At 37.8% G+C, this 12,722-nt stretch overlaps 1 protein-coding gene across 2 annotated transcripts; it reads right to left on the bottom strand.

The window, feature by feature from the left end:
• Nucleotides 1-4,836: 4,836 nt before the first annotated feature.
• Nucleotides 4,837-11,829, bottom strand: cdc6 (cell division cycle 6 homolog (S. cerevisiae)). Of its 2 annotated transcripts, none has more exons than XM_067388419.1 (12): nucleotides 11,734-11,829; nucleotides 10,827-11,093; nucleotides 10,394-10,663; nucleotides 10,113-10,312; nucleotides 9,428-9,582; nucleotides 9,169-9,275; nucleotides 8,870-9,009; nucleotides 8,679-8,779; nucleotides 8,493-8,563; nucleotides 5,586-5,761; nucleotides 5,327-5,467; nucleotides 4,837-5,216 (listed from the first exon to the last, which is right to left on the bottom strand). In XM_067388419.1, exons 2-12 carry the CDS (start codon nucleotides 11,065-11,067, stop codon nucleotides 5,127-5,129), a joined length of 1,692 nt encoding a protein of 563 aa, XP_067244520.1. In that variant the 5' UTR covers nucleotides 11,068-11,093; nucleotides 11,734-11,829; the 3' UTR covers nucleotides 4,837-5,126. The 2 variants fall into 2 exon arrangements, with proteins under 2 accessions (XP_067244520.1, XP_067244521.1); XM_067388420.1 differs by having other exon boundaries at nucleotides 5,586-5,758.
• Nucleotides 11,830-12,722: the final 893 nt, after the last annotated feature.

Here is a 12,722-nt window from a genome sequence, read left to right as displayed (position 1 = left end):
AAAATCGAATATTTTATCAAAAACATTTTTATTTTTTATTTTTTTGGAATCAAACCGTAGCCTCAGAGGACAGACAACCTAACAAATACACAGACTGCTTTCACGGCCAGTGAACACCTAGTGAGATAACCCTAACCCACTTTATAACACTAACAAAAACATTTTGCAATTCAATGTCTATTACAATATACAACATAAATAGAGTGCAGATACTATAAAATAAAAAAATGAGATTTAGGACAAATTAATTTTTATTACATTGTAATGTACAGTGGGTACGGAAAGTATTCAGACCCCCTTAAATTTTTCACTCTGTTATATTGCAGCCATTTGCTTAAATAATTTAAGTTCATTTTTTCCTCATTAATGTACACACAGCACCCCATATTGACAGAAAAACACAGAATTGTTGACATTTTTGCAGATTTATTAAAAAAGAAAAACTGAAATATCACATGGTCCTAAGTATTCAGACCCTTTGCTGTGACACTCATATATTTAACTCAGGTGCTGTCCATTTCTTCTGATCATCCTTGAGATGGTTCTACACCTTCATTTGAGTCCAGCTGTGTTTGATTATACTGATTGGACTTGATTAGGAAAGCCACACACCTGTCTATAAAAGACCTTACAGCTCACAGTGCATGTCAGAGCAAATGAGAATCATGAGGTCAAAGGAACTGCCTGAAGAGCTCAGAGACAGAATTGTGGCAAGGCACAGATCTGACCAAGGTTACAAAAAAATTTCTGCTGCACTTAAGGTACCCAAGAACACAGTTGCCTCCATAATCCTTAAATGGAAGACGTTTGGGAAGACCAGAGCCCTTCCTAGAGCTGGCCGTCCGGCCAAACTGAGCTATCGGGGGAGAAGAGCCTTGGTGAGAGAGGTAAAGAAGAACCCAAAGATCACTTTGGCTGAGCTCCAGAGATGCAGTCGGGAGATGGGAGAAAGTTGTAGAAAGTCAACCATCACTGCAGCCCTCCACCAGTCGGGGCTTTATGGCAGAGTGGCCCGACAGAAGCCTCTCCTCAGTGCAAGACACATGAAAGCCCGCATGGAGTTTGCCAAGATGGTGAGAAATAAGATTCTCTGGTCTGATGAGACCAAGATAGAACTTTTTGGCCTTAATTCTAAACGGTATGTGTGGAGAAAACCAGGCACTGCTCATCACCTGTCCAATACAGTCCCAACAGTGAAGCATGGTGGTGGCAGCATCATGCTGTGGGGGTGTTTTTCAGCTGCAGGGACAGGACGACTGGTTGCAATCGAGGGAAAGATGAATGCTGCCAAGTACAGGGATATCCTGGATGAAATCCTTCTCCAGAGTGCTCAGGACCTCAGACTGTGTGTACATTAATGAGGAAAAAAATGAACTTAAATGATTTTAGCAAATGGCTGCAATATAACAAAGAGTGAAAAACTTTCCGTACCCACTGCAGATGAAAAGCACTGAAGAAAAAAAGTTCAAATGCCAAAGAATTGATAAGAACTTATATGCAACACAATATACTGTCAATTACAGCACAGTAAAAAATAAATTCAGCAACCTTCAAACAAATTTCATTAAAGTATAGTAAACTATAGCAGTTTCTTGGTCTTCTGACAAAATACTTTCTCCACCTCCCTTAGGCAGCCATTTATCAGTTCTGCAAAAATACAGTACATGTAAAAATAAGTTTTGCTACTTAATGTTTGTATATTAAACCAACTCAAATGGTCAACTACTCCTTGTGGTGCGAGCAATGAACTGGAAATTAAGGAACACCATATTGCATCTTGGAAAAGCTTACTAATAGATTGCATCTCCATGGAAAACCTGTCCATGTCCATCCAAACAATACACTAGACTTACTCTCCTCTTGGAATCTCTCATTACCTTCCAACTGTTGTGAATCCACTGACCTTCTTTGCCTGGAAACCTCAACTATACACCTCCATCTAGGGATAGGAAGGGGCAACAACACTGATCAATACTGAATCTATTAAAAACATTTAAAGATTCAGGTGCGGTGTGGGTGGCCTTCCCGCCGTCTCGTTTTTTCACCTTGGATTTCTTGCCTTGGGCTGGTTTTGCATTCCATGCCTTGCTTTTTTAATGCGTCACACACTAGTTGAGACATCCACATCTAGAAAAAGCTTAATGAAGGTATTATATATCTAATAAAAAAGGATTAAGTGTGGCATGTGTGTGGTGGCCTGGGGTAGGGAGACGTTTTTTTGTTGCATCTCTGCCTAACGTCCCTTTGTGGCATGACATGGGCAGGGGATCAACTTATGCCATGACCACAGAGGGATCAGCCTTAGATATATTATTATTATTTTCTATCTTCTTCATCCTCCAACCCCTATTATCCTTGATGAAAATGTATTCATTCCTTTATATGCTTCCACCCCTCCTCCTGGATACACACACAAACACATAATATACAGTGTTGGGGAAAATTACTTTTTAAAGTAATATATTACAATATTGCATCAATTACTTTATGTGGAAAGTAAAAAATGACAACAAAAAAGTTTTTTGGCAAATGTAAAGGCCATTTCACACCAAAAGTGAAACGAATAAGCCTCAGGCTTAAGGAAATGCAAATTCAGGCCTGTACAGTAGAGGGCGCAGTTCAAACAGACAAGCCTTTCAGCTGCGCTGGAGAAGAAGTAAGAGTAAATGTACTCTTTAGAACTAGTCTAGAATAACCATGTTTCACTCAGCGCACACAACGCCTCTGCACTTACTCTCGATTTCTCTCAACATGAGGACAGGAGAGCTGTCAGTCAATAAATTGGAAAACAAAGTAACTTGCGTTACTTATTTGGAAAAGTAACTCAGTTATTTTGTTGTAAATTTAAAAGTAATGTGTTACTGTACTAGTTAGCCTACTTGTAAAAAAGTAATCTAATTAGTAATGAATTACCCCAACACTGCATATATACACAGGACAGGAGTTACTTTATATTACTTAGTATTTAAAACTTTTTTTTTAAAAACTTTTAAATATTAAAAGGTTAAAAAATCTTGTGTAGATTATGGCAGACCAGCCGCTAATATGCTACCAAGGAGAGTTCGATCCTTCAAAACGTTCTCCAGGTCTCGCTCTTCAATCTATAGGGAGATCTAGGAAAGAGAAAACAAAATTGAACCCTCATTAATTAGTAATGAACTGAAGTATTAATTACTTAAAGGGTTAGTTCACCCAAAAATGAAAATCTGTCATTCCACATCCGTAAGACCTTCATTCATCTTTGGAACACAAATTAAGATATTCTTTGATAAAATCCGATGGCTCACTGAGGCCTCCATTGCCAGCAAGATAATTAACACATTCAGATGCCCAGAAAGCTACTAAAGACATATTTAAAACAGTTCATGTGACTACAGTGGTTCAACCTTAATGTTATGAAGCGACGAGAATACTTTTTTGCGCCAAAAACCCCCCCCCCAAAATAACGACTTTATGACAATATCTAGTGATGGATGATTTCAAAACACTGCTTCACGAATCTTTTGTTTCGAATCAGTGGTTCGGTATCAAACTGACAAAGTCACGTGACTTCTGTAAACGAGGCCATAGACTGTAAAAAACGAGGCTTTGTTACGTGATAAATGTTTTGAAATTCAATGGTTCACCACTGGGGGGCGTGACTTTGGCAGTTTGATACACACTCTGAACCACTCAGTCAAAACAAAATATTCGTTAAGCTTCGAAGCTTCATGAAGCAGTTTTGAAATCGCTAGATATTCACTAGATATTGTTTTTAAAAAAATCGTTTTTTTGGCGCACAAAAAGTATTCTCGTCACTTCATAACATTAAGTCATTTTTGGGTGAACTAACTAATGATACAAAAGCCATACTATTCATAAATGCTCTTTAGTCAGTCGAGCTTCTTTGGCCTTTTTGAGTGTGAGGATTCCTCTGCTCTCCAGCAGACTGCACAGAGACAGACACTCCGTTTGTCCGACTCCACTGACCTGCCTCTGCTTACAAAGCTTACTGTACACTTCACACAGCTGGAGAAACAGAAAGAGTAACAACAACAACATGGTAGAGCATGGCATGAAATATCCCTCAAGTAATTCATGTTACTTTTAACGCATTACCCCCAACACTGCATATGTACACAGGACAGGAGTTATATCAGAATAGACTTGTCATATTTGTCACATGTAAATAGCGTCCTTGTTTACATAAAAAAAGGTTTACTGATGTACAAATGTGTGCTATGAGTTTACATTGTTTTATGAATGAAACATGGTTAAAACTGTAAAATTAGGGCATTTTCACAAAGAAAATTGGAACGTGTGAAAACAGGTGAAACGTCTGTTTTGAGAACTGAATGAATGGATTCGGAATTTGTGCCAGCTGAATTGGTTAGTTTGTTAGCAATCGAGAAATCTATCTATCTATCTATCTATCTATCTATCTATCTATCTATCTATCTATCTATCTATCTATCTATCTATCTATCTATCTATCTATCTATCTATCTATCTATCTATCTATCTATCTATCTATCTATCTATCTATCTATCTATCTATCTATCAAAAACAGTTCATCTTGATTTGCTGACCAGCCTTTTGGCTTCACATCTTTAGGGAAGGCAGGACACGTGAAATTTTAAATGGGAAAGAAATATGAATTGTGTGAAATTGTTTAATATACAAACTATACACAAGTATGCAAAGGCTGACAACAGTACTAAAGTACTGTAAACAAGTTGAATTCTACAGGGAGTGGATGGAAAACGTGTGCAAAACTTCAAATTGTTTTGCGAACTAAATAAGTGACTCAGAATCAAACTCATGTACATTCTGCTTTATTAAAAGTATATCCCCAAAACCCATTACAAAGCCGATGTACAAAATACAATAGAAGGCAATGTCTTCTGTTTTGAAGCAGATACAAATACAAAAAACAACCCTACACTTTAAAAGGCAGGACAAATGTTTGACACAAACATAATAAAATGACATTAACCCTTTTGGATCAAATCATCCCTCTTAAAAAAAGAAAAAGAAAAAAAAAAGCAAATCTCATTTTAAACAAGACTTTCACAGCTCATCAATATAAAATAAAAGAATGAGGGGAAAAAAAATAATATTAAAAAGTTAAAAAATCTTGTGTAGATTATGGCAGACCAGCCGCTAATATGCTACCAAGGAGAGTTCGATCCTTCAAAGCGTTCTCCACGTCTCGCTCTTCAATCTTCAGGGAGATCTAGGAAAGAAAACAAAACTGAAATTTAGAACCCTCATTAAACAGTAATGAACTGAAGTATGAATTACTTAACATGATGCAAAAGCCATACTGTTCATAAATTCTCTTACTTTAGTCAGTCGAGCTTCTTTGGCCTTTTTGAGTGTGAGGATTCCTCTGCTCTCCAGCAGACTGCACAGAGACAGACACTCCGTTTGTCCGACTCCACTGACCTGCCTCTGCTTACAAAGCTTACTGTACACTTCACACAGCTGGAGAAACAGAAAGAGGGTTATCAGTCCCAGAATAAACCACAACACTTCTTCCTCAATGTAATCTGAACATTTACACTTATGGGGTTTGGAAACAATTTATCAAACTTTGACTCACCTTGCCCAACTGGACCTCTTTGCTCTTGCCGTTACGAATGATGAGAAGCAGACAGCAGACCAGAAGTTTCTGCTGCAAAGGGAAACTCTCACCGTCCCCACTGCTGGAAGCCATGCGGTCACCATATACCTCAGACAAAACCCGTGCCACTTGAGGAACGCTCACCCGTGACGCTGCTACAAGAGAGTCAAGACAAATCCCTCATTATTTCATTTTCTTTCTAAATAATGCTGAAATCGTTATCACTAGTGATGGGAGAAACGAAGCCTGAACTAATAAATTGAAAATTGCTTCACAAAATGATTCACTGTTTTGAAACGTTTGAAACGAGACGTGCTACTGACCCCTGCTGGTCAGAATGGTCAAAAACTCAGCTCAAAACATGCATTGAGATGCATTTTACAAACAATTGCAAATGTTTAATTGAAAGTAATCTATTAAAGGTGCTACAGAGGATCTTTTCTTCAACTGAGAAACCAAAGACTGTTAGTGAGTTTTTGAAATGAGCGCATGCGTAAGAACAACCCCCCTCCATCACAGCTCATTTCGAGGGAACGCCTCCCAAAACTCGTGCACGAGTATTGGAACACGAGTGTTTAACACCAGTATTCGCTGTGTCGTGTTATTGGATTCATTATGTCGGACTCACCGCAGCTAACTCATAATCTGTAGTTGTTACTCCTGTCTCCTGACAAAAACATTGCATGCTGCGCCTATGGAGTGTGGAAAGTTACTGGAGCGCGCAGCCGTGCACGTCTCGCACAAGGAACGTAATGGCAGTGATTGACAAGCCAGAGGGCCAATCGTTTACACGATGATCGTGTAAACGATTGGCTGATGTTTTTAAGGCCCTACCTCGTGCACAGATGATGTATATTAATATTATTCCTTTCAGTGCACCTAATAAATAGTCTTTTATCAGTTAGTAAAGACAGTTTCAAGTAATATTGCAAAAATGTATAAAACAAAACATCCTATGGAAGCCTGTTTCCGGCCACAAAAAAAAAAAAAAAAAAAAAAAAGATGAATTGCGACTATCTCAGAATTCTGACTTTTTAACTCGCAATTGCGTGTTTATCTCTCACAATTGCGAGTTATAAAGTCAGAATTGCGAGATATAAAGTCAGAATTCTGAGATATAAAGTCGCAATTGCGTGATAAAAAGTCAGAATTCTGACTTTTTCCTCACTAATATGAAATGTTATTTCTCACAGTTCTTACTTTGCTTGCGTTTCCTTTCATTGCGACTGACCATCAGGATTACTGCTTTGTTATTTTTATACATAAAATAGAGGACATCATAAAGGATTATTTTTCAATTTACCAATAAAGAAATATTGATTTTACTGGAGGAGACACATAAAGATTAGTCTCCGGACATATGCATTATGCAGGAATATGCATATAGAATGTTTCCACTGTAACCTTGTACACAGCGTTTCAAGGAGAAAAAACAGCTTTTACTGCCATCTAGTGGGCTTAATACTAAAACCACCAATACCTATCATGCTTCATTAACTTTGCAACTCAAGGGTAGAATCATGCAATTCTGCAAATTACAGTCGAGGTATTTGGACAATAAAAGTTGTTTTTAGCAGAATGGATACACTAATGAATTTTGCACAATAACAATATAATAATAATCATAATAAGAAGAAGAATCAGCTGTGGCGGAGGCGCAATAAATCAGACAAAGATGAAGTGGCACATTTTATACACTAACAGCTTCAGACTTCACGGCAGCACGGCTATCGTTGGATGCACTGTTATAGACAGATACTGACCATCAGTTAATTGCGAGAAAAAGAGTCAGAATTCTGACTTTATAACTCGCAATTGTGAGTTAAAAAGTCAGAATTCTGAGATAAAAAGTCGCAATTAATCTTTTTTTTTTTTTTTGGTGGCTTTTTTATGTTATTTTTTTTTTAGTGGAGTTTTTTTTTTTTTTGTGGCGGAAACGGGCTTCCATAACATCCTCTTTAGCACCTTTTAAATGCAAAAAAAAAACATCTAAAACAAAAATATGAAGTGTTTTTATAATGTGTTTTTACATTGTGGGGTTTGTTTTGGGTGTTTTTATGTAAAGCTTGCTTAACAAGGCCAGTGAAAGACCTTTAACTACAACTGTTCTTTTTACTATAGAAATGTATCATTAAAATGTCTACAAATTCATGAAATTGATCCAAAAATTAGGATAAACTCATATAGACACTGGTTCACAGAGATCACCCTTGCCCTATAGCAGCAAACTATTGGAATTTTAAAACATTTATGACGTAAAGAAGCCTCGTTTACTGAAATCACGTAACTTTGGAAGTTTGATATACACTCTGAATCAATGGTTCAAAACAAGTGATTTGCAAATGTTTCAAAAGCTTAATGAAGCAGTGTTTTTAAAGCGCACATCACAACTTACAGAACATAAATGACTTTTATTATCTGAAAAGTGACGTAACTTATTTCAAAGTGACTTACATAATGCAATTAACGTCAATCAAAATGTGCAAAGCGCGCATGTTTAGTTTCGTTCAAGTCTATTTTGTAAAGTGCATTTCCTACACGCCAGTAGTTTCAGTTTTGCTTCAAATAAAGGTGTTTTTGCTTGGCATTTATAACGGATGTATAATGAATGTCACTATAATTTGTTTGTTTTATGGTTTTATTTTTCATTCCTGTTCTGAATTGTTTTGTTGTGAACTGAAGGATTTGTTGTGGAGTGAGGGGAACAAAAATATGCTTAAATGGTTTATGTTTGTTTTATTTAACAGTGTTTTATATATTTTCTGAATAGAATAATAAAATGTTACTTATACACAGATGCGACTTATCTGCGATTCTTTATTTTTTCTCTCAACAATGCAGCTTATAGTCAATGTGTAACTTATTTTCCAGTAAAGTAATTCCTACCTTTAGGGCTGACCGCAGGTTCAGATGCCGTTTTAGATCTGTCACTTGCTTCTGCAATCTCCACAGCTCTCCTGAATGACAGAAACAGGTGTGTGAGAACCTCACAAAACTAACCATCACACTGATGTGCAGGAGATTTAGCAGATTTTAAATTTGTTAGTTTTTAAATTTAACCAGTTCTCTTACCTGCAGATGTCGAGTGCTTTGCGGGCATCTCCTGACACTGCGGAGACTTTCCTGGCGCAGAACTGAACTGCCGCTGCATCCAAAACACCTTCACCGGATACCTAAATGCACACAAACACACCATTGTGTTATTAGCTCAGAATGTGAGACTGGATAAGTGTGAGTAACAGAAAATACGCAAGTAGGCATACTTGTGTGAGCCGGTCTAGGACAATTGCATTGAGCTCCTCACGACTGTAGGGAGGAAAGTTGAGCAGTTTGGGTCGGCAATGCGGTTTTGCCTGCAGTCTGGGCAGAATACGGTCTGTCAGGTCCAATGCATTAGCAATACCTAAGGGGTCAAAGTTCACAGGTCAGCAGACATTCAAGACGAACCGGAAGACATCCACTTGCATTTTGGGGGTGAAGCAATGAAGGCAGGGGTGTGTTTGGGTTGATTTCAAATATCAATACCGTTTCTTATAGCACAAATTTGTTATGACAATCTTACCAATGAGACAAACACGAGATTTGGGCAGGTAAGGCCACTCAAAGATCGTGTAGAGAACCTCCTGAGACTTGCTGTCCAACTGGTCCATCTCATCAAGAACCAACAGCCTGTTGCACACAAAAATACACCACAATAAGATTTAAATCACATGAAAAAGGCCTACAAAGACTGATCTCAGTCACAGTAATGAGCTAAAAACCTGAAACGGTTCATGCAAATTAGCACAAGCGAAGCACTGCCTGAATGCGAGCCGACTTACACAGTGGGCCCAGAGCTGGTCAGGAGTTTCTCCAGCCGAGCCTCGCTGTTGCCCTTGGGAACCCCTAGTCTCTCTCCCAGCAATGGAAAGATGGCATGAGAGCTGCGCAAATTCATACAGTTGATAACCACAGTCTGAACTCCTTTCAAAAGAGCCTGTAAACAGAAAAGAGGTCAGACGACTCTTCAAATATATTATATATATATATATATATATATATATATATATATATATATATATATATATATATATATATATATATATATATATATATATAGAAAGTTCAAAAGAACAGCATTAAATTGAAATTTCCTTGCTGAATATAAGGTAATTTCTTCCAAAAAAAAATAATTTCCAAACTTTTGAATTGTAGTCTATTTTACAATATATGCAGTTTGATTTACAGTAGGCATGTGACGGTATCAAATTTCCATGTTGTGATTAATTGATGAAGCTTTTGTCACGGTATACGGTATTATCACGATATTAAAAAAACTATTTTTGTCATAGTTTAAACAGGTTTAAGAACTCTTTGTAATGAAACAAAAACAGCTGACTGAAATTTTATTATAAAGAACAACGGATAACACTTTTTTTTATCTAAGATTGAGCAATAGCTACATTTGTTGCACAAATATCGGCACAAGTTTAATTTATAGATGCCCATATTTTGTCTTGAGCTCACCTTTTGTTCCTGGAGGACACAGTTTAGACAGGCAGTCTTGCCTGTGCCAGGAGCGCCAGAGATATAGAGGCTGGAGGGTTTTTCTGCCACTACATGGTTCTCCAGGAAGGAGACAATGGCAGCTCTCTCTGCTGCACGAGAGAGAAGACGTTCGGGTACTGCGGTGTGAAGAGCCTGCTTTATGCTCTGATAACCCGAATCTACAGGAACAAAGATAGAGATCAATTATTACGTGCAAAAATGTGACAAGAATCAACACCAATTTTAATATTAAAACTTACTTTTTACTGGAAACAGTCGTGTGAAAGGGATCTTTCCCTCTGTACGGGGGATCGCGTTGGCGCAGGGGGTCTCATGCAGCCGTTTTGGCGACGGACGAGAAATAGGAGAGAGAGGAATTTTCGGTGAGGACGGGGTGGGACGTGGAGGTGAGGAGAAGACCGGTGTGTTCTCGTTGAAGGACAGTTTACGAGGGGAGCACAGAGGAGCACAGCGCTGCTTAGGCGGAGAGCCAAGCATAGAAGATGGGAGGTTACATCCGTTTTCATCACCTGAAACACAAACATGTGAGCTTCATTAATAAAAGACAAAGCACCCCAGACAGCAACATAGTGTGGCCCCGATCTGGGCCGACACTATGTTTCTGTCAGGGACAACACATTACTATAAGTACAGCAACCTTGATAGTTATCTGAAAGGTGATGGTTTACACACCCGTGCGTTTACGAGGGCTCAGGGGCAGCCTCTCAGACAGAGAGGTGCTTTTCAACACAGAGTTTCTGGGAGACTGACAGACGGCAAGCGAATCCCCCACATTTGTCTTTCTCGGGGACAGAGGGGTGGCCAGGACATCCACGCCATTCTCAGAGGAGCTTTTAGGTCGAGAACCCAATCTGGAAGACTTCCTTCTAGGGAACTGAAGGGTGGGCTGATTCTGTGAGCGAGTGCTGGGCATTTTTAGTTTAAAACCAGGAAGCAGACCTGAAAATAAAAGCACAGTGATAAATAAATAAGTTAATAGGAAAACAATGATCAGTAAACTGCAATTTATTCTGTGTCAGCTTTCCCTATTTGATTTAAGTAGCATCAAAACTGTACTTTGAGGAGAAAACAGGGAAACTGTGAGGAATTTAGCAAGTAAGTGTTATTTTGTCCTGTAGACTCTGGGGTGTGAATCATTAAATACATAATAAAAACCTCTGTTGGGGGGTGGGGGGTGTATAATACAATCAAGTCTTCCATAGATTTAATTCATTTTTGTTCCCTAGCTATCACACTGATCAAAGACCACAAATGAGTAATGGGTTTCTTCCATTTGGAGGCCTACAGGCGCTTTGTGATTACTTATTTTAAACACACAATGCTTCCTGTCCGTTCTAATTCACTACCACTCTGCAAAAATAAGAGCAATTTACAATTTTTTGTTGATGTTACAGATTAAAACACATGTAGATGACCTACAAATACTGTAAAGTGAATGCGAACAGTTCCTGTCGTGTGTCATTTGGCGCCAAGCTGTTTGTTCACGCGCTGAACAACACTAAATAAAAGTAGTTTATTTAAAAATATACTGCTTAGCAATCTCTTGAGGACTAAAGAATGAACATATTTAATGTCTTACCTGATTAAAGTTGAAATTGTATTCACAATCGCTGTAAAAATTACACCTTGTAAGCCTCGATGCTCCTCACCGCTCTCACCCGCCGTCAAACTAGCGCCAAATGTGTTGTTGTGAACTCCTCCTCTGAACAGCTGAGAGGCTGGCGTGTGACGAAGACCCATGACAACGCATTTCATTGGCTGCCCAAGGTTCTCTTGTTTTAAGGAACCAATAGGGTTCTTAGTCCCTTCCCCCATTGGCTTGACTGTAAAGGCGGGTAAAATCTTTGTTGGTGTTTTGGCGGAAAGAATTTCCCGGGAAATATTAAGACAGTTTGGACTGCAGTTTTGAAATGCTGCATAAAGAGAAGGCAAGTATTCCATCATCACATTTTTCCACTCTTAAAATTTGTTTAACCAATTTTGTGGACCAAATTTTCACGTTGGTGCCGTCTCATAAACGCACATACTCAAAAGTATATGATGCAATATTCTGAATTTTAATATATACAGTACTATACTATACTATTTTATATTATTTTGCCATTTTGTATTGTTTTGTCGAATTTACACATCTAAAAAAAGCTTAAAATGTTACGAAAAAGCTTAAATGTTACGACGTTTCGAATTATATTATTAGGGAAACTAGTTAAATAAACACCAAAGTTGTTCAAATGTTCCATTGTAATATGAATGATATATAACAAATAAAGTCTGAGTGTCATGAACATTTTTTGAAAGGATATTTTAGTTTCTAACCAGATAAATGTACATAAAATCTTTCCTGAGATGGTTGTAACATTATATTTAGGTATTGTTTAGCTTCTGATTTTTAAAAAACAAAACAAAGGTGAACATTACATTGATAAATACTAAATGTAGCTAAAAGAAGCAGCAGATTAATTAAATAATATTCCTTAAGATAATATTTGTCATAGCCATCAACACAACCATTCCAAAATGATACAATAGCAGGACTGGAGACAAAATACATTTGAAACAAAGCCCAAA

This window comes from Chanodichthys erythropterus, chromosome 6 (genome assembly GCF_024489055.1).
Source record: "Chanodichthys erythropterus isolate Z2021 chromosome 6, ASM2448905v1, whole genome shotgun sequence".
NCBI classification, from domain to species: domain Eukaryota; kingdom Metazoa; phylum Chordata; class Actinopteri; order Cypriniformes; family Xenocyprididae; genus Chanodichthys; species Chanodichthys erythropterus.
The sequence above is the reverse complement of the archived record's forward strand: the minus strand, read 5'-3'. Positions and strand labels throughout refer to the sequence as shown.